Below are 21888 nucleotides of genomic sequence, written 5' to 3' on the forward strand. Positions count from 1 at the left end.
CCTGGAAGATGCTAAGCCACAGCAACTCTTCTTGCTTGCTGAGCTCTCATGGAGGGGCAGAAGGGCTTCTATGCATGAAGGTTTTTACCAGACTTTTCCTAAAGCTACCTGCTCACCCCAGCTCACTTCCCTCAGATGACAGGTATTTAGAATTCTTAGCATTTTGTTGACTCATCTTTTCTCAATGCTACTTTTGGAGATTAGGAGACTTAACCACTCATTAACTGCACCTTGGCTATCACCAAGTTTATAAAAAATAATTTCTTTGGTTGGCCTTGGAGTTTGTAGCAATGTGTTTGGTTTGGTTTTCTTAGCTCTTGTTCATTTTGTTAATGAGGAGCTTGGGAAGATTCTGTGATGGCTTCTCTTTACTGTCTTAATGCAGAGGTCCCCAGCACTGCCTTGTCTGTGCCTCTCCCCTCAGACCCAGGGAAGCCAGTTCCCAACACTTTCCAGTCCCTGGGCTAAGATAGGGACCCCAGAACTAGACCTCAGCACATGAGTAGGGCCCATTTCATGGCATCAACATCAGTGTCAGAGGGGCCTCAAATGCTTCACAGGTGGACATCCTAGGCAGGGGCACAGCATGAGCAAGGAGTGGAAGTAGGAAAGTACAGGAACAATGAGGAAGCAGGCAGAGTCCAGGTGGCAAGAGTGCCAGCTGAAGGGAGCAGGAGGAGAGGAAATTGAGAGGGGGCAGGCAGGGCCTAGGTGCAGGTTGGCATGGGAGCTGTCCTTGTGTGACCCGACATGTGGCTCCTGTCTGAATGAAACATTAGGGAATACTGTGCTGGACAGGGGCAGGCGCAGGAGGGAAGCCTTACATCTCTGCCCCCATCCTCAGCCCCTCCCAGCAACCTTCTCTGACTGCTGCACTCCTCCTGCCTCTCTGTTCTGGTGATCCCAAGGTGCTTCCTGTCTTCCCTACAGCCTCAGGGCAGACTTCAGCCATGGCCAAAGGAGCCACACACTAACTTAGAGGCACCACCCATAGATGCACCCCTGGCCAACAAGCCACACAGAAACATAACTGCATGGTTACCCATAGTCACAACTTGCACACACAATGATATAACTAGATGTACTTGCTGCAGATGGGCTCACCTTGCACACAGCTCTACCCTGCCCAGATCCCTTTCTGGGCCCTTTGCCTGTGAATATCCTGAGAGCCTAGCCTGCCCCCTAGTGGCCACTCCTTAAGCCACTGCCTTTCTGGAAGGACCTTAACTACCCAACCCTTTCCTGGTCTGGTCCCTGCCCAAAGAAATTTCTGACCTATTAGTCAGAAATTAGTCAGTGTGAGTTAATGCACTGGACTGCAAGGTCAGTTTGAATAACAAGGTTGTCAGTTCAAACCCACCAGCCACTCCTCGGAAACCCTATACAGGGTCACTATGAGTCGGAATCAACTTGATTGCACTTAACAAGAAGTCTCCTCCTTAGGAGTCCTGGTATGGCACTATAGGATAATACATTATTAAGTTCATTTTGAACCGCAAGGTCAGAGGCTCAAACCCACCTGCTACTCCTTGAAAACCCTATACAGGATCTCTATGAAGTCGGACTCTTCGGCAGTTAACAAGTCTCTTCCTACAGACTAGCCCTGTCAGACACAGCCTTCTCAGATAGAGAAACTGTCCCATGTGCCTACGATTGAAGGGTTTCCCAGAAGATAATACATTCAGTGACAGGCAAACCAGGACTAGTTAATCACTCTGCTCTCAGATCAACGTGCCTTCACATTTCTCTCTCTCTCAGACAGGTCCCAACAGACCTGGCCCCTTCAGACACACTCCAGATCAGCCTGCTCCCTTAGACCATCCTCTTCAAACAAGATCTCTTCAGAAATATGTCCACATCAACCTCCCCTTTCAAACTAACCCTGTCATAGGAGGCCTCCTAATATTGACTCACCTTCACCAAATAGTTTTGTCAGATCGGGTTCCCTCTAGTCTTCCTCCTAGAATTAATTCCGTCAGACTTCCCTCCTCAGATCTACTTCCCCTTCTCGTCCTGACCCAGCCTGTTCAGAAAGCTTCAGCCCTGTATTCAAGATAGGTGCCACCTCCTGAGGGTCTTGTCTCTACCTGGCCAGGTCCAATAGTTCTAGGCTGTGGGTACAGGGGGCCTCAGGACCTAAAGACATCCAAGTGCATTGGGCGTCCTGGAACTAAGCATTCTGTTCTCTCCCAGTGAAAATGAATGTTCTCAGGGCCCCACCCTATGGGAGTTCACTAGAGCACTCCCTCCTAGCTTGCTTCTGAGAACGCAGAACTTGGGACGTGCAGACACTGGCCTGGGTGCAGGAATGAAGGGCAGGCAGACTGCCGAGAGGGGGCAGCAGAATCCAGGACAGCCCCCTGTTCAGGCCCGACTGTCCTGGATGGCCATGGACTAGGGCCTCGACCAGGGCAGAACACACAGAGGTGAGCAGGGAGAAGGACTGATGGAGTTGGAGAAAGGGACCGAGAGGCGAGAGGCGGAGACAGAGATATAGATGGACTCACAGAGATAGGTATGGAGACATACAGAAATAAAAAGATAGAAACAAGTGGGAGGCAGAGGCAGGAAAAAAGGTAGGGGATAGAATCATACAGAGAAATAGAGATGGAGTAGAGACACAGAAAAAAACACAGACATATAAACAGGACAGAGAGACAGCTAGAGATGGATGGGTATGGGAACAGTAGGGAAAGGTTGGGGTAGAGGCAAGTCCAGTGTTGTAGGAGTAGGGCAGAGCCACATTGGGAGATTAGGTGGCCAGGGGACTAGTGGGCCAGAACATAGCAGCGTTTCCCCCATCCCAGTGTACCTTAGGCAGGAAGACTATGTACGTTAGACCTGGGATCCAAATCTCCCCCTGCCTTAGCCCCTCTCCCCCCAGCTCCCTAGCAATATTTTCATTCTCTGGATTGTTTTAGCTCCAAGAATTGATGTCTATACTTATCCCTGGCTCCCCAGAAGCATCACGGGAAATAACAGATGTGGAGGGACAGTACTCCAGGGAGGTCGTGGTAGACTGCAGCCAAGACCCTCCAAGGCGAGAGGCCTCTGTGAGGTCGAGGGGCCAGGACCCTCAAGGAAGGATGACCACAGGCCCAGTTCAGTCAGAAGCATGGAACCAACCTCTTGCCACCTTGAAGCTTGGCACAGGGTTAGCGTGGATCTGTCTCGGGGTTGGGGTTGGAGTTGGGGCTGGGGGCAGGGAGATGCCCTAGTCCTCTTCTCCACCAGCCTCTGAGGCTCCAGCAGGCCCCCTCCCCTCCTCTGCCCGCTCCTCCCCAGGCCCCACATAATTGCTTTCCCATGTTGCTAATGGAGGCCAGATTGTCAATGCCCAAGCCCTGGGTGGGCGGCGGGTAGGTCAGGGCTGACCAAGACTCTTGAGACAGGAAGGCAGCACAGGTTAGCAGACTCCTAGCTCCCACCCACTCACCTCAAGGGCAGAGAAATGGGGAGGCACAGACACCCTCTCCTTCTAGATCTGAGTGCAAAATCAGGCCTGCGCCCCACCTCACGAGGACTAGACAGGTAGACTGAAGTTAGAGTATAGAGACAGCTCTAGGCCATCTCTTAGTATGTTCATCCTGGAACGATAAGCCATGTGCTTCCATAGCAAGGGCTGTTCCGCTTGAAGAGCTGTGGGCCTCTATCCTGATGCCTTTATTATTCTACATGGGTCTCCCACTTGGAATGCCCCTCTTGTCCAGTCATCTTCACTTGTGAGCCCCTCAGTGATCCCCACTTAAGGCTCTGTGCTCTTTTCATGCCTGATTCATCAATGCCTGAAGCACTGTGAGCCTTCCACCTCCCAGGACATGACCCCAGGTGGCTCTGAGGAGACCAGTCTGAAGAGAAGGTGGGGTGATAAGGACAATCTGAAGAACACAGGTGTGGTATGCAGTGTGGAGAGTATGTCAGTGTGGACATGCCTGTGTCTCTGTGTTCATGGCTTTGGCTCTCCTTGTTCCAGTCACTGAGAGCAAGGTCAAGGCTGGCTCCCTAGATTGGGACTTTGGTCTACATAACAACCCCAAACTCAGGGCCTAGCGGACTACCAGCATAGGCCTAGCCCCGAGCATTCTCAGCTAGGGAGTCTCAGTGAGGTGGCCTTTATGAGGGGCTGAACCTGAGCGGGCTTGAGGCAGCCACATGGCCACTTAGGGAGAAGTCAAAGGGACCCTGGAGTGCCAGTCTAGGGACTAGAAGGCAGGCAGGAACTGGACCAAGAACTAGTCACCCGTGTAAAGCCAGCACCTGCCCCACTCACCCTATGGGAGTCCTAGCTATAATCTAACCCTGGGCGTATATCTTGTATCCATAATTCCAGTCCCAAAGCACCAATCAAATCCCCATTCATATTCCCAGTGCTAGCCTCCCTACCTGACCAGGACATACTGTCCCCTGGGGCCTTATGGTCTGGCTGAGCCACAGGCCTGACCAGACTGGCAGAAACCATGCCCCAACCCAAAGATGAGGCTTGGCCTCCTCACTTTCTTCTCAATCTGCCCCTGTGAGCCTAGACACCCATGGAAGGCAGCTCTGGAGAGCCCTTTGAAAGATTTCTGCCCCAGCCAAGGCTTCAGCTACCTTCAAGGCTGGCTACATCGGAAGCTGTCATTCCACACAACCCTGTGCTCTAGACTCTCTGTGGCCCTGGTCTATGAGTGGACGGGGTACTGGGCCAATCTCCAGGAAAGTCCAACCCCCAAGAAGCCAAGTCTTCTCTCCAGCCACATCTGCTTGAAAGCTGAACTCTCTCTTCCTACTTTTCCCAACCCTTTTCCTCATTCAGGCCTATTAGGGGAGGGGTCCTTGGAAGAGGCTTAGCTTCCCAAAGTGGGTCTGTTCCAAGAACTCATGAAATGATGACCTTTAATGAGAACCCCCCCCCATCTCCCACCCCTGTATATACATCTATAAAAAATTCAAATACAGCAAGTTACCATTGAGTCAGACTAGAAGGGACTGACAGGGCATTAAATACTGTGGGATAGGAGTAGAGGCTAGGAGAGGTCGTACAAAACTGGGGTGCAGGTGCCAGGGCTGAAAAGTATGGGTGCTGGGGGGAGGGGAATGGTTGGGCCCCCCCAGCGTCAGGAGCTTATACTCTGATGATGGCAATAGAGACCCTGGGACAGAAAGGAGGCTAGGGCAGGAGGAGAAATTCTGGGTGTGAGGGGCTCCCCTCAGGCCCCCCAAGGGCTCTTGGGAGTCGCTGGCATTGGAGGGTCCAGCCCCAGAGGGTAGGGCAAGGGTGGGAAGGGGGTCTTTGGTGGGTGGGTTAGCTGCGGAGGAAGGAGGGCCAGCACGGTGTGGCAGGGCTGGGGGCGGCAGGCCCGGGCCCGCCGGGGTCTCTACAAATTGTGTCTGAAGAGAATGCAGAAGGTCCTCCTGCCCGTGTCTGTGTGCACACTCAGCTCCATGCGCTCTGTCATGTCCCCACAGGGTGCCAGGTTCTGAGGAAACACGGTAGGGGCTGTGAGGAATGAGGGAGAGCTGGGGACCCCTTGAGGGCACCCCCCATCCTATGCCCCCCAACTTACCAGATCAGGAAACTGCTAGCAGTGGCAGCAGCGGCAGCTAGGGTCAGAGTGAAAGGGACACTGACCAAGAGGGGTGCCGACAGGCCCCCGCCGCTGCCCAGCTCCCCAGGGTCACAGATCTTCGTGGTGGGCGGGGGTGCCAGTGAGCTGCTGGTGCTGGTCGTGGTCTCTGGGGAGCATGGGGGAAAGAAACTCAGGGCAGCGTTGGGGCTGGGGTGCCACCCACTCACCAGGCACAGTGTTCCTGCTTTCTGCTCAGGCCAGCACTGCCTTCCCCACCAGACAGATCCTGCCTTCAGAGGCTCACAGATCACAGACCACACTCAGTGACCTGTACTACACAGACAGAAACAAGAACAGCAGGGTGGACGGACAGACAGGCACATGGTGGCCACAGAGATGGGCAAGACCACTGGGCCGGGGTTGGTGGAACTGATGGAGGGGGAGGAGGGCTCACCCAGGGCCTGTGCCTCAGTGGTGAGGTGTCTCGGCTCCTCTGTCCAGGGTGTGGCGTGGGCAGCCACACTCCAGTCACTCCATGTCCCGATCTCATTGTCCTTGGCCGCCACCTGGATGATATACTCCTTGCCAGCGTAGGCATCTGTGATAGTGTGTGCTGTGCCGTCAGACAGCTCCACCTGCAGCCAGATCCCAGAGTCGGGAAGTCAAGAGAAAGGTCAGGAGAAAGGTACCCCCAGAGCAAGTGAAGGAAAGTGAAGACTTCTATGGTAATTGAGGACTTCTCTGGGAGAGATGAGACAGGGCTGTTGAAAATATTCTGACAGGAAACATCCTCCAGTGGAGAATGAAGACACCTTGGCTCAGTGTGGACGACTCTGCAGTTGTCCCAGCTCTCCGCACCAGCCTGACTCCTGACCTTAGTGCCAGTCTCTTGTCACCAGAGGAAAAGGGTATGAGAGGAAATAGTGTCATGCTGTCCTCCTCCTCCATCTTTCATCAAGAAGGTGAGAAGAGGTTACCTGAAGGCAAATTTTGGCTCCATCCCTTACGAGCTGGGTAACTAAGTTACTGAACGTCCACATGCCACAGTGTCCTCATGGTGTAACACGGTGCTACTGATAGTGTCTCTCTCACATGGTTGTAACAAGGACCGAACAGACTGCAGCCAACACTACAGTTATCACAGGGTCCAGCTACAAGCCAGGGTTCCCAGATGCCCACCGCACACACCAGCCTGGCCCAAGTTAGGCCTTCTCCTCAGGAAGGCCTAAGTGTGATTATCACCCAGCCAGAGAAGGAAATGAGGTGGGGGCCAGCCCCCGGGGGCCAATAGGACAGCTGTTCCACTTCCTTCTGGAGGCATTGCCACCCCACCCCCGCCCTGGTTGGCCCCATCCTGCTGGTCTCCCCCAACCCTCCAGGCCGGCTTGCCTGTCCAGCACGCCTCCCAGGCCCAGGCTGGGCTCTGGTTCATCTCAGCGGCACCCGCCGCCTCATTAAGCCGCCTCGTAAACGGGGGCAGCCGGCAGGGGTGGAGAAGGGAGCTCCTCTGGGCCATGCCTGGCTTTAGGGCTTTTTTGGTCCCTGTTTAAATCTTCCTCCCAGAGAACTGGGGTCTGGGCTACCTGACCCTATGGAATCTGAGTACGTACACGCATGTGTGTGTTGCTGAGTACAGTGTGGTCCAAGAGGAGCTGGAAGGCCCCTCCTCCAATTCCCATGGAGTCTGTGGCCCTGATTCAGGAGGCTCTGGTAAAGGTTAGGGTCAGCAGGTCCCACTCCAGTACGGGCAGGCTGGTGGGCTCCAGAGATTCTCTTCTCCTGGGCCTCTTTGGTTGTCCCCACCCCTCTAGGAGCATGGTCCAGGAGCCCAGTGCCCTCCTGGCAGCCACATCTCCTAAACCTGAGCCCTTCTGCTAGCTTGTCACTAATCCCTTAATCCACAACCTTAATGGAATAGCTCCTCAATTGGTAGCAACTCCCAAGTGGCTGGCATCTACCTCTGGATCCTCCATCCTGTCTGCTGAAGCAGATGTCAGACACACCCTCCCGACCTCCCTGAGGAGTTAGGTCCAGAGTAGGAGCCACAAGGAACCCGTGCTGGGTCCCAGTACTCGCCTCGCCCTAGTTCATGCTGAGACAGGCCCCACTGGACTTCTTGGTACCCATTCCTAGCCTGTATCTTTTATCTGCTCCTGAAAATCAAAGTGTTGTTTTCTCTGCCCCCTCCTGTCACCCCCCAAATCATACACCTGCTTCTCTCCAAGGTCAAGGATGCAGAAGAACAGATTCTGTTCAGAACAGAACTAAATTTCAGAAGAGCCATAAATCTAGCCATTCCCAATGCCAGAGACATGGACAAGACTGGACCATGCCACAGGTCATGTGCATGTTCTCGACATGGAGCCCCCACACTCTGCTCTGTTCATGTATGGGGGGTCAGCTCTTCCCATGGTACAGGCCAATGCACTGTCTTTGACATGTTAGTCACATGGTCCCTGCTGGGGGCCACGTATGTGTGTACATGTTCCCGTGTGTGCAGTGGGCAATGCGCCAGGTCCACTGCAAGGCGTGTGCACCAAGACTCGAGGGGCTGCTGCCTGTAGCTCGTTAGCGGGGGAGGGGAGCCTTGTGAAATGAAACCCTGGTTATTAGCAATGCATTAGGCTCGGGCAGCGGGCCAGGTGGGAGGGACTCCGGACTCTGTCAGGGAACATGTGAGCGTGTGAGCAGCCTTTGTGGGGGCCAGGCCTGAAACCCCGGACAGACGTCCAGGAATCGAATTACGTACTTGAAAGGCCAGATGGGAGAAGGGCATGAGGAGGTGGAGCTGAAACCCAGTGGCTGAGGTAGCAGTACAGGTTGACCCCCAGGAGCCAGCCTGGGCTAACCCACAGAACACTCTCCCCGGCCCAGTCCTTGTCCTCAGACTTCATGGGCCATACAGAGCTCTTGCAATTCTATAGGTCCAGAGCTCTCAGTGTAAGAGAACCCTGAGTCTGCTCCAAGCCTTGACTTTCCCACAGAGCTTTCTAGACTAGCTTGACCTGCATCCCAGGCCACAGCCTGCTCCCATACATACCCTTTTCCACAGCTTGGTTCCTAGGTTACATATCTCCCACCTTATAACTTTAAGCTAGGCTGGACTTTGAAACCCAAATGTTTGTTATGGCCTGAACTCATATCATCGTGGACCAGGCTTGACCCCATTACCTGATCCTGACCCTTTGAGTCCAGCTGTGAGTCCTTAAGATAGACCCCTTGGGTCCAATTTAGACCCACCCAGGCTCTAGGCCACAATATAAAGAAGGTGATAGCTGTCAGGGGCAAGAGCCAGAGGTCAGAAAAGAGAAACAGTGCCTACCTGCCATCTCCCAGCATTTCTCTCTACCACCCTGGGGAGCCACAAAGACAGACAGATGTGCTCCCACTGCACTAATGGGGTCACTGGGAGATCCTAAAGACCTTGAATTAGGCCACCTCCCTTGGTTCCACCCATTCCCCAGGTCTACCTCAGGTCCCTCTTCCAGAAAGCCTCGCTCACTACCCTCAGTCCCACACTGGAACTGTTACCACCAGGATACAGGTGCCTCCTAGACCTTGTGGCTCTGACTCAGGCACCAGGATCTAGGCAGGGCAGGGCACTCACATGCTGCCACTGGTCCAAGATGAGGGGTCGGTAGCGCAGAAAAAACTTAAGAGGAAAGGACTCAGGATCAGGCCAGGTCGAGGGGGTCTGCCATGTCACTTCCAGCCGGCGAGGGTTGCTGGGCACTGGCCGGGCTACCACATTTTCTGGCGGGTCTGGCTTCACTGTTCAAGAAACATAGCTTCATTACTACAGACTCTCTGGTAAGAGTCCCACTTTGTCAGCCCTTGCCATCGTATTGACCATTGTCATCATCATGGCTGCCACCCTCATCTCTATTGTCAATCCTGGCAGCTACCCCTGACAAGCAGCCTTCTCATTCCTCTGCCTCTGATAGCCCTGTCATCACCAATAACTATCACTATAGTTACTGTCACCAACTCTTGATATCCCAAACTTCATCCCATCATCCCAATCTCATCCTCATGGTGACCAGCTAGCTTCCCAATAACTAAGCCTCCAGCATTACCATCAACACCTCCATCATCATCCCGATGACCTCCTCCTCTAAGCCTGATTTGTCACCTCAACCTTTCAAGTTCCAAACTGAGACACAGCCGCCTTTGGTAGGGCCTGGATTTGGAGCTTCTCTGGGGTTCAAAGTTTAAAGTCCACAGGTGTTAAAAATCTGGGTTGGTGGGTAAGCTGTGGGTCTGGTGGGTAAATCTAAGGGCTCAGCTCATGTAGTCTGGCTGGGGACTCAGCTATGGGAGTGGAGGGAAGGACAGGGCAGGTAGAGGGATCTGACTCAGAACAGGGGGCCTGACTGGGATGGGACAGGAGGAGGCAGAAGGTCTGCCTGGAATGGGACAGGGGCAGGGGCAGGCAGAGGGTCTGGTGGGGATGGGGAGGAGGGGAGAGCGGTATCTGTCCTAGTCCTGTCTCCTGTTCTGACACCTCATTCATCACAGTCCGTAAGGAAGCCATTAGTGGGGGTGGGGGACGGAGGCTGCAGCTGCACAAGGGTCTGGCCTGGCCTCCCCTTCCTTCCCCTCCTGCATACTCTGGAAGCCAAAGAGACGAAGGGCAGAGTTGCTGCAGATATCTCTTGGCCCCCGCAGATAAAGGCTATTTGCTCTTCTGTTCACAGGTGCACACATGCCGCACATCAACGTGCAGCATGCACACACCACATATACTTGTGCACACATGTAATCATCCCCACCAGTATTGGTGGGCACTTAAACACTCCCAATCGAGTACGCAAAAGGGACCACCCCACCACCACGCACCAATGGTGAACTCGTCGAAGGTGATAGCTGTGGCGTTGTAGCCCAGGGCATTGCCGACACTTATCGAGACCTTGTACTTGACGGTGGAGAACAGGTGCATGTAGCGGATGTGGCAGCGGTTCTTGAGGGCTGGGTCCTTCTCACAAACCATAATTTTGGAGCCATGCCTGGGGAGGGGTGGGACCCAGGCACCATTACCAACATCAAGGGTCAGGTGGGGCAGAGGTTAGGGGGAGGCCAAGCCCATGGCTGGACTGGACTGAGGGCATGGTGGTTGCAGGGGTCAGAAGTCAGGGTTGGGACCCGGTCACAGGCGCAGCTACTCACAGCACGGTCACATTGAAGGTGTTGGGGATGTAAGTGGGGGTGGGCAGATGCCAGCTGCAGTAGAAGCCCTTGGGGTAAGTGTTGGAGCGGCAGCTGAGCACGGGCTCTCGAGGCGGCACTGGGGGCAAGGACAACATAGTCAGGGCACTCCTGGATCACCCAGTCCCCTGCACTAGTGTGGGGACAGGTGGGCCCCAGAGCCCCAGTTCTCCCCACCCCCGAACCCATCAGCAATGCCAGAGGTGGGGGGGGGGGTGCTGTCAGCGAGGGTCTGAGGCTTCCCAGGCCACAGAGAGCCAGATGTTTAATTAAAGAAAAACAAGGGCTGTGTGGAGAGGGAGCCACCCCCTCCCCGCACCTGCTCAATGGAGGCGGGAACTTTGGGGAGCAGGGGGCTTCAGGCCTCAGCTCATCAATCACTGGATGGAGGTGTTGTCTGGAGGCATCGGCCCTAACCCCACATCTCCTGCCACACTGTCCATTCTCAGAGGAAGACGGGCCTTAGCAGACAGATGTGACAGAAGCTAAGGAGAACCCTGACTGGGTCTTCCAGTTGCTGGGGTTCCTGGAGAGGACACCTCAGGCATCCCCTGGTGGTGGAGATAGGAGGCCCTAGGTAGACACTGAGAGGAGGAGAGGCTGGAGACTCCATGGGAAGAAGAGAGCTCTGGGTAGTTGTTTACGTGTGTGTACATACATGTACCCACCTGAGTGCTGCCTAAATATGTAGACACGTCTGAGTTTTACCACTGGATGTGGGTACATATATAGGAGGCTCTGTGTAGGTAGGTGTGAGTCTGGGGATGCTTTTCGGAGCATGTGTTCATGTAGACTTGTGCATGTGTGTCTGTTGAGGGGAAGCTGCTGTCCCTTGATGTGCCCTAGTCCCGGCTTCTCATCACAAGAGCCTTTAAGAAACCCTTGTACATGGGTAGAGGCTGCCTTCTCTCTGGAATAGGGAGGCCTAGACAGGGATAAGGGCCTGCCTGGGTGTCACATGGCAAGTGCAAGCTGGTACTAAACGCCACAGTCCACTTGGAAAGTCCTTTCTGCTGACCCACCCCAATCATTTTGCTTCTGTGAGCACTTAAACTCAGCTGTCCCATCCTCGGGCACTGGGCAAGGCGTGAGGACAGGCGGCTCAGGTCCCTGGAAGAAGGCAGCTCTGTGATCTGACCCAGGCAAGGAATGTCTGTCCACGGCTCCAGGGACACTGACACCTCCCTCCTGTACCCCCCCACCCCCTGCCTGACAGGTGGACAGGAAACGGGAGGGGGCAGTTCCACACTCCAGGGAGTGCATGTCTATGCTTGTAGGGTGGCCATGGTGACACATGGGGAACAGTGGCTTTTCATCCACAGTGTGCATGTGTGACCGTGTACGTGGCATTATGTGTGAAGCTATGGAGGGAGGGGGCTGAGGCAGAACCCCCAGACCAAGATCTGGCATTGCAGCAGAAGGGAGGAGGGGGCAGTGGGCATCAGGAAAGTGTGGGTGTAGCAGGTGAAGTGGGTGATGCTGTGAGCTGCAGTTGCAGCGGCACTACCCCTGGGCCTGCAGGGGAGGGTTAGAGTCCAGCTGAGCCCCCGCAGGGGCAACCTCTGCTCTGCCCACTGCTGTCTGCCTCTGCTCATGGCCCTGGGTTCATCTGGTGTCTGTTCCATGGTCATACTGGCGTTGCCTCTTGTGTCCCTACCCTATATGCCCAGGGCCACAGAGGCATGGGGGTGGGGTGGGGGGCGGCCAAGGACACAGGAAGTACCTTGTGGGGGCCTGTGGGCCAGGCCAGAGTTGGCAGTTGCCCCAGGAGGAAAGGACATTCTGAGGTCGGCTGAGAAGCCTCCACTGCCTGCTCCTGCCTGCCACCCCTCCTAACCCCCAGCTTCAAAGGAGAAGGGCGCTAGGGGGGGGGGCAGGGGGAGAGTGGCGGGTAAGGGATTGAAGCCTGCAAAGTCAGCATTCTGCCACCTTGGACTCTTTGGAGGGCAGAGCGGGCCATGGCACTGAACTCATGGGCCCCCTTCCCCGGCCCGCCTCCTCACTGACCAGTCTCCTTCCCCCGCTGACTGTCCTCCCACCTCAGACCAGCCTCCCCTTCCAAGCTCCCCCTGAAACCAGCTCCCCTCCCTGACTGGGCAGTGCATGGGGTCTGGGGAGCTAAGCAGGGGCTTTGTCTGTCATCTGGCTACTTCTGCCTGGCCCTGGGCCCTGAGCAGGGAAGGACTTGGGTTTCCTGACAGGGACCAGGTTTCTCAGAGGGAAAAGGAGGAAAGAAAAACAAAGAAAAGGAAGAAAAAGAGTGACTTGTTGCAGCTGGAGCACAGCTGAGGGACCCAGTGGGCGGAGGTGGGGGTGTTGTGAGAGACCAAGTGTGAGATTGTGGGACAGTGCGCAACTGGGGAGTCTGTTTTCAGAGTGTTTTTAAGACACTGTGATTGTGAGGCTGTGTGTGGAACTCTAAGAGGCTGCCTATGAGCATCGGCATGGTTGTGAGACTTCATGTGTGTGTGGTGAAGACTTTGTTGTACATTTTGAGGCTGTGTGTGACTGAATGACTGTTTCTGCATGTGACTCAGTATGTAGCTGATTTCGAGATTGTCTGTGTGAAGGTGCTCTGTGAGAGTTGGTGAGATGCTGTTTGTGAATACACAGTGATAGCGAGACATAAGACACTGAACAGACTGCGGGTGTGGGAAGGTGCCCAGAATTCCAAGTGTGAGGTGAGCACCGTGTAAGAGTATGCTGAGGAGGCAAACATTCATACGCAGACGTATTACACTGTGGGCATTCGGGCGAGCTCCTGGATGCACAGGCCTCCTGAGTTGCCCCTTGTGGGGGGTTTCTAAGATGCCCAAGTGATTCTGTCAGCTTCAGATAGGGTGTCCCTGAGTCCCACGCAGGGCTGTGTGTGCGTGTGCATGCGTGCGTGTGCCCCCAGTGGCCCCAAGTTTGTTTGTTTTCCTTCTAATTGGCTTGTTTTTCCATGTCCAGCCCACCAAACCGCATGTTTTTCCTCTCATCTCGCCAGCCCGCCTGGGCTGGAGCCCCCGGCACGCACTAGGCCTGCCCGCCGGCCCAGAAAAGAGGAGGGGCAGGCTGCCCACAGCCCTGGCCAGGCCAGATCAGGGTGGGGCTGGGTGACCCAGCTCCAGCACTGCCCAGGCCCTACCCACATGCCTCCTCCTGCCTGGCACCCAAAACCACTGGCCTGTCCCAACCTTACCTAATGTCCTCCCTTGAGGCACCCTAACTTCCAAACTCCCCAAAAAAACCCTTCCTGACTCCCACCACCCCTATCATCTCCCCCAGGCACCTTCTTCTTCAGCCACACTCTCTCCTTCTCAGCCAAAAGGGATGAGGGGAAAGCGGTTCAGAACCAGTGGGTCTGGAGTTATAGTTCCTGACCATTAAATAAAGGTTCCTAAACACTTGTCAAGGAACTGTCCATTTAACAACCATTTTAATCTTTGACTTGCTTTAACATCAGAATAATGCTGAAATAGCAGTATTTAGTAAAGAAAAGGATGATACTAAAAGGATCCCAGGGACGCGGGTGGAGTCCTTTCATAATCCTGGGTAAGAGATTCCTTGGAGTTCTGTCTGTTTGTGAGTATTCACCCCAGGCAGGGTGATTAGGGACCAGCCTGGGTAAGACTTAACAGAATTTGGTCATCGCTTTCCCTTGAAAATAGAGACATGAAAGTCTTACATGGTTTGGATAAATATTAAATAATTTTTTTTTGTTTGAATGATCAACAAATCAGGGTCATTCTGTTCTGTTCTGAGAGCTTGGGAGGAGGATAATGTGATACTGAGTGTTGCCATACCCAGTCTCTTGTTACTAATAGAAAGTGGCTGAGACAATCATGATTAATATCTCCTGTTCCTCCAACTTGGTCTTTAGAAGGAAATAGGCAATGAGACGTTAAGTACCTGATACTAATGCTATGACCAATTCAGGTCTGAGGGAAGTGGTGAGCTCTGGTCACAAGGCAACTATGGGCATTTCCTGCGAGGACAAGCATCACTTCAAGACTCATCCCCACCCCAGTGACCTCTGAAAGAAGATCAAGTCAACTGGTCAAAAAGAAAGGCCCACAGTCACCAAGACTCATCCCATCTATCTGTTGCCAGCTTTGTCCATCCTGATGATTCTTGGCACCTAAACTGAGAAGACTGGTGCCAAGTTGGACTTGTCCATCTAATAAAGGGCTTTTTCCCTGTATAAGGGCTAAGGGCTAAGCTTAGTTTCCAGTTGTGATGGGCCCTGGGGTGGGTGACCCAGGTCAGGAAGGACACCATTAGGCTGGTCTTGCATTTCTCAAGCTTGCCAACAGGGTCACTCCACCTGGCTTGCATCTTGCTGTTTGTTGCTCAGTGCCTGTTGAGTTAGTTGTTACTCACAGTGATCCTGTATAGGATATCCTAAGGAGCATCTGGTGGGTTTGAACTACCAGCCTTGTAGTTAGCAGTCCAGTGCTGATCCCACAGTGCCACACCAGGACTCCATCTAAGAGCTTCAATTATGATTGTCATTTCTCCAATTTAAACACATTACATTCTTACCAAAACCTATTTTCACCTCTCCCCCAGCCCCATTTTGGGTCAGTGCTTTTGTGGAGGTCCTTGAACAACCTTTCAGTCTAACATTTCACACACTCCTCCATACCAGTCTCCCAACAATGGAATTAAGGGCCTTCACTCAGGTATCTCAGCATCTCCCAAGAAACAGAGAAACTATCTCTGAGCAATAGGATGAATCACATCCAAATAGGAGATGACCAGAGGAGCTTGTTTGGTTCAAGAAGAAAAGAAATGAAAGAAACAAGATTTTGTTTTCAGAGCAACAACTCTGTTGGTGGGTGTTTCTGAGTGAGATACAGTTGTTTGTCCAGATGTTGGAGTGCATGGATGCAGGGCTGCCCCTATGCCTAGCCCTCAGCAGCATCGATCATGTCTGTTTCTCCACACCCTTCTGCCAAATCACACTCACCTGATCTTCCCTCAGCTTTCCTGCTGGCTTCTTCTTACCCCTACTTGCGGCTTGTTTCTCTCCATCCACCCCTTACACTGGTAGTCTTCAGCACTCAATTCTGGGTCCTCTTCCCTCCTCACTCCACAATCTATCCCTTGGCCATCTCACCGCCCCCATCACCCATATCCAGTATAAGAAGGACTCTCCCCTGAGCCCCAGGTCTCAGATCCATCAACTCTCATTGTCTCCCAAGGACCCCAACCCATCATGTTTATGGCAGATCTTGGGAGTGTGCCGACCCCTTGCCCCACCATTTCCCACTGCCAGCTTCTATAGTTGGCCACAAAAGCCTACTCTGCCAGCTTGAGCCATCAGGTCAAAAGTGCTAGGAAATGAAAACATCCTTACTTTCACCTCAGGAGCATCCTTCAACTAGGACAGACAGGAGGCTAGTGAATAATCACCCAGCTCCTCACCCCTCAGGTACGATTACTTTGAGCTGACAGATATGCATTAGCTCCCAGAATTCCTTTGGTGGATTAAGCTGCCCAGAGGTAATGGTCTTGATGACTCACCCTCTATTGGATAGCTTCACTTCCCTGTTCTGTGTCACTTTCCCATTCCCTAATGGTGGTTCCATCACTCGCCAAATAAACGAATTGCATACAAATTCTCATCTCAGGATCTGCTTCTAGGGAAACCTGAACTAAGACACTGTCCAAGGAAAACACATCGTCCTCTCCTCCACACTGACCCTGTCAAAGTGACTGGTACTGACAGCTGTCTTGACCCTTCCCACTCTCAACACTTCTGTCTTGCCACCTCTAATCCATCACTAACCCCTGAGATCCAACTACCTCCTCTTGACCTCCCCAACTCCATGGCCTTGTCCCAGGTCCTCACATCTCTTTTGGATCCCAGAAACAGCTTCCTTCCCATTTTTGTCCCCTCTTACTGCCTCCTATTTTTGTTCCCTCCCAACCTGGTTTGGTCCCCTCTAACTTCCTCTCTTCACTGCATTGAGAGGGATCTTCTAAGAACATGACCCTGACCCTCCCTGGCACTCCCCACCCAGCTTCCAGGACCATGCACCACCTCTGCCCTCTCCCTAGTCTCATTTATAACAAGTGGCCTTCCCGTGCTCTCCCAGTCGCTGGGGTCTATCGCCATATTGGACTCTCTGCCAGAAATTATATTTCCAATGTGTTTTTCACATTCCTCCTTCCGAGGGGCCTTCTAAAGTGCTCATAGGTAGGGCCATAATGGCCAACCCTTGTGAAAGCCGTGAGACAGCTCCACACAGTGAGGCCACTCCAGTTCAGAGGTGTGATCCCACCGGGACCCAAATGGACCCTGCCTGCCATCTTCCTTACCCATCTTGTCATGGGGAGCAGCCTCTCAAAGACCCCACCTCTGGGGTAGGGGGGTAGGATAATGGACAGGTCTGGACTCAGTGGGAAAGACTGATCAGAACAGCAGACTAGAATGGGAGGCTACTCCCATCCCAGCCCTGAGGAAGGGGGTGTGATCTAGACCAGGGGTCTGAACCTCACTGACAACCCCCTTGAGTAAAGCAGAAGGTCAGGTGAGAGGTCAGGAGCAACACTCACATCCCACGTGTAGCAGGACTTGGTGGCGAAGGTGCCAGGAGTCACGGTGGAAGCAGGCGTAGAGGCCGCTGTGGGTCAGTTCCAGGCCATGGAGCACAAGCTGGGAGCCGTTGAGCAGGTCAGGAGCCAGGTCTGTCCCATTCACCCGCCACGTCACAGCTGCATCCCAGTTTGCTGTTCCACACGGTAGTGTCACATCAGAGCCCAGGCGCTCGTATTGCACGTGGGGTGTTTCTGTGGGGGGTAAGGGACACAGGGCAGAAGTCACAGGTCACAGCCCTGCCCGGCTCCCCAACATGAGGGTGTGAGTGAGGAGAAATTGGTGCGTGTGCAAAACTCTGATGGTGCACGAAGGCCTCCAAGTGGGTGTCTGTGTCAGGGTGGCTGTGTGTATAAATGGGCAATTTGTTTAAGTGTTTGTGGAGGGTGCTGGGAGGGTCAGTTCTCAGTGAAAACCCATTTCACTTCCAATCCCTGTGTGTTTTCAAAAGTTTTCCTGACCCTCGACCCTCATCTCTTATCTCTGACATCTGCTGCCCAGTCAAACTGGAGCTGAGGGGCCCCACCACTAAACGCTGCTGTCTCTGTCTCCCTCACCTCTTTCTCTCCCTCACCCTGGACTCTTTTTGTCTTGCCTCTCTCCCTCCCCTCCACTCTGGCCCTCCTGAGGACCCTCCCCCCCCCATTACCATCCAGGGTGGGCTCAGGCAGCAGCCACAGGAGAAAGTGGGCAGGTCTAGGACAAGAACCCTCAGGAACTCCTGACAGCTGTCAACCTCATGAGGCAGGAACTGCATGGGGCAAGCTGAGGGTGCTGGGACTGAGTGAGCACGCTGACCATTCCTCTCCTGCCCCCAGGAGAGGCCTTGTCAGAGCCAAAAGCAACCCCCAGTCCTGGCCTCGGCAACCCGGGCGTGATGGACCGAGCCCAGGAGACTGGAGATGGAAGGGTGGGAGGGAGCACCTGTCAGAGTCAGTGCTGGATGGGGGAGGCAGGCCCACAGCCCAGCAAGGAGACAGCAGGAAGGCAGAGCCAGGGAGATAGAATCCCGGGACCCCTCTGCACTCCCCACTCCCCTCATCCTGCTCCCCAAGCCTGGAAGGACAGATGCTTCCCTGGCTGTGGCCAGAGGCCCGAGCCAGATCTGTGGAGGGAGGGTGGGAGAGGGGGAGAAGGGGGAGGGGGTGGGGTGGGGGGTCTGCGGGATCCCTCGTTAACACTCGCTCACATCTCCCCTCCAGAGAGCCACCCCGCTGTGTTGGGGGATTTTCAGAGGCGATTCCTGTTAACGAGCCAATTAAGTTGGGCCAGTGGCCTCTTAATTAGACTTGTTAACACCACCAGGACTGCAGGGGGTGGGGAATCCCCCTTGGCGGCCAGCCGCCTCTCCCCAGCCCAGCCCCCTCCCCAGTAGGGTTTTGCTGGGTGTTGGAACATCTGTCCCTGTTTGCTGCTTCTGTCTCCCTGCCTGTTGCCGGGTCTCTGGGTCTCCACTTCCTAACTGCCTGTCGCTGTCCTGCCCCTCTCTGAGCCTCTCTGTCCCCTTCAGAGGCTAGGGAAGCAGTGGGCTCTGACCACTCGTCTGTGGAGCAGAGGATGAACGGGCGGAAGGGCGGCGGCTGGGGGCCTTGGAGGCCACAGCTGTGAAGCTGGATCATAGAGTGAACGAGGGCCTCCCCTGACCAGAGGCCCACTGTCCGAGGCTCAGGCCATAGAGCCCCCACCTCCCACCCCCACCCTGCAACCAGCTCCAACCACTGAGCCCCCCTCTAGCCTCCCTTCCAAAAACCTGGAGCTTCCAGGAAACGTGCCAAGCCCCTCTCCCTTCATCCCCCACCCCCCACCCCAGCAGAGACTTTGCATCCAGCTGTCTGAGGAGGATGCTGAAAACTGACCATTGGGGAGGGGGAGTGGTCACCATGGTCCCAGGGGCAACACATCAACACTGACCAACAACAGCTCAGAACCAATACTAGGCCAGGATGGGCGCTTTCATGTTGGGGTGCAAGTCTGGCCTCAGAGGAGACAAATACAATGGCGGTGGACCTCTCCTCGCCACCACACACACCTTACCCGCCTCACAAAAGGGGTGGAGACAACCCAACAACCACAGTCCCAGAATGTTAGGGCCAGGGTGGGAATGAAAATGTGACAACACATGACAGAAGGCAGCTACAGGCCACAAAGCAACGTGCCATGACAACCACACAACCTCACAACTGCTACAATAACACAACCATGGCGATACATGCAGTCTGCAACAGCTCCAGAGATGGCAGTGATTTAGTCCTTTGTCTCCGGATGACTCGCCTCCTGCCCCCTAGGTGCCTCTACTGATGTGCTGTCCATTTCAGAAATTAAATCAAGCAGCAGGGGGAGGACGGGGTTCTTGGCCCTGACGCAGTGACAAATGCTCCAAAGGAATCAGCTGTGAAAAGGTTTTTAGAAGCCAGGATGAGAGACAGAGACAGGATGAGGTCATGGACATGCAGAACACAGAGGGACAGAGCTGGCGGCTCCCTCACACCTGCACACATTGGCTCACATGGGGACCACAGGCCGGAAACAGTCCCCCTATCCAGGTGTCCCAACGAAGCAACTTCATACTGCCACACACACAGGAAGGTAACCCACAAAGAACAAGCACACACGACAATCATCCACAGGTCATAGTCACACAGGGACATTGTCCCACTTCAGGGATGGTCACCCTGGAGACAAGAGTACAGGCACACATAAGAAGGGTACTGTCATCTACAGGCCTGGTTTTGTGTGGGGACAGCCTCAAACACTCAGACATAGTCCCACAAAGGACATACAATGTACGTGGTACAGCCCACAAGGACACAGGCACACTCAAAGGGGCACACAGTCTTACCCACACAAGAACACAGTTCAATGCACAAGATCAGACTCACGCCCAAGGGCAGTCTCACACTCTCAGTGACGCATGTGGCCTGGCTTTGCACACAAGCATTCACCTTTGCTCAGGACAGTGACCAATGACAGGCCCTGGGCAGATATGGTCAGCACAGGAGCCAAGAGAGACGGAATGCAGGCAGGAGAGGATGAGCTGGCCTGGTGATTCTTTTGGCCACTGTCCATTGGGAAGTAGCCTTGGGGACAGCAAGGCTCTTTTTGGGTCTTGGTGTTAGTACCCAGGAGGAGGCCATGAGCGCCTCGACCCACTGCCTCCCTTGGACCACAGCCTTGAGGGTGGCAGAGTTTAGACAGAAGGGTCTGCTCTGTGCCTTGAGCCCCAGAGATGCTCCCATCTTCTCTGCCTCTGTGATCCACCAAGGTAGGGGGCAAGACCCATGAAAGAGGAAGTTCCCACACTTGGAGCCTTGTTCAAGAAGTTCAGGAAGTTTCGACCTCATGCTGATGTGGCCATCTGAAGTGCCCCCTCAAATGCAGTGGGAGGGCTGGGAGTCAAATTAAGAGGGTGCCTAACTCCTCCATAAGGGGGCAATTCCTTGTCCTGCTGGCTACAGCCCTCACTGGACTACAGGGGGGCAGGGAGGCTGCCAGGGGCCCAACTCTGAGCAATTCCTTCCCCCTCCAGCCACACCAGCCATTAACCTGTCCCATTCCTCAGCGTTTCAGCCTTTTCCCATATTTCCCAGTCTGTTGACCCCCATCTTGTTCTCAGTTCTCTATCTTTCCTCCAAGATGGAGCCGAGGTTAGAAGACCAATATCTTGTCCACTGTTTCCTCACAGTGCCTCTAACTGCATTCCCACAGCCTCTGGAAGGTACCCTTCCACAGATAGCTATCTGTCTGTACCCTACACCCACCCTGATGAGAAGAGGGACAGATCCATTCAAGTCAGAGACACCATTAGCATGTGACCACTCAGGTATGACTGTGGGGGACTGTGCCTGAGAGCCCCTATCTGTGGGTCACGCGGCATGTCAGTTTCCTATGACTCCATGTCCCTCCGGGGATTCGTGTGTGACTACACCAGTGTGTGCCAGTCTGTTTCCTGGGTGGAGTCAGTGTTCAGCTGTGCCAGTCAGAGCTCATGCCCTCAGTGAGGAGGTCGATGGGGAGCTCCCCAAGCACTCACCCTGCGGACTGTGTCTCTGGGTGTAGACAACTGCAGCAGCGGCAGCAAGTACAGCGTAGCAGGCCCACGGGACAGGAGCGGCCATCTGTTGGGAGAAACCGGGGTGGGGTGGGGGTGGACAGCATCAGCCTAAGCAGGAACCACCTTGGGAGCCCCTCAGGCAGGACTGGAAATCCCAGCCCCAGGGCCAGGGCACCTTGACCCCAAATATCCTTCTTAATGGGGTTTGGGATCCTCTTTCAAACAACAGAAAGCAACATTATTGGCATCTGTAGGCAAAGGTTTGCTAAGATGGTAGAAAGCAACCTACAGTGGTTTGCTGTTCGATAAGGCTGCTGGCTGCAGGATGTAGTTGACCGCGGATGAGCTATACAACATTGGTAATACCAGGGCCATTGTTTTTCTTAATAACTTTACTGATGAGAGTGGCTAATTCGCTATTGTTGTTAAGTGCCATCGAGTCGGTTCCTACTCATTGCAACCCTGTAGATTGTTTCAGTGGAGTGGCTGGTGGACTT

The 21888-nt window shown here is 54.1% G+C and overlaps 1 protein-coding gene across 1 annotated transcript in view; it reads right to left on the bottom strand.

Moving 5' to 3' along the window:
• Positions 1-4857: 4857 nt before the first annotated feature.
• CNTFR (ciliary neurotrophic factor receptor) overlaps positions 4858-21888 on the bottom strand; it is a 37223-nt gene continuing 20192 nt past the window's right edge. The window contains exons 2-9 of the mRNA XM_006863052.1: positions 21371-21455; positions 17301-17534; positions 10716-10833; positions 10389-10555; positions 9157-9320; positions 6004-6184; positions 5547-5715; positions 4858-5459 (exon numbers count right to left, since the gene is read on the bottom strand). Coding sequence (XP_006863114.1) covers position 5459; positions 5547-5715; positions 6004-6184; positions 9157-9320; positions 10389-10555; positions 10716-10833; positions 17301-17534; positions 21371-21455 — 1119 coding nt within the window. The 3' untranslated portion in view covers positions 4858-5458. The remainder of the gene's footprint in view (positions 5460-5546; positions 5716-6003; positions 6185-9156; positions 9321-10388; positions 10556-10715; positions 10834-17300; positions 17535-21370; positions 21456-21888) is intronic.

This window comes from Chrysochloris asiatica, unplaced genomic scaffold (genome assembly GCF_000296735.1).
Source record: "Chrysochloris asiatica unplaced genomic scaffold, ChrAsi1.0 scaffold00053, whole genome shotgun sequence".
In the NCBI taxonomy this organism is placed as follows: Eukaryota; Metazoa; Chordata; class Mammalia; order Afrosoricida; family Chrysochloridae; genus Chrysochloris; species Chrysochloris asiatica.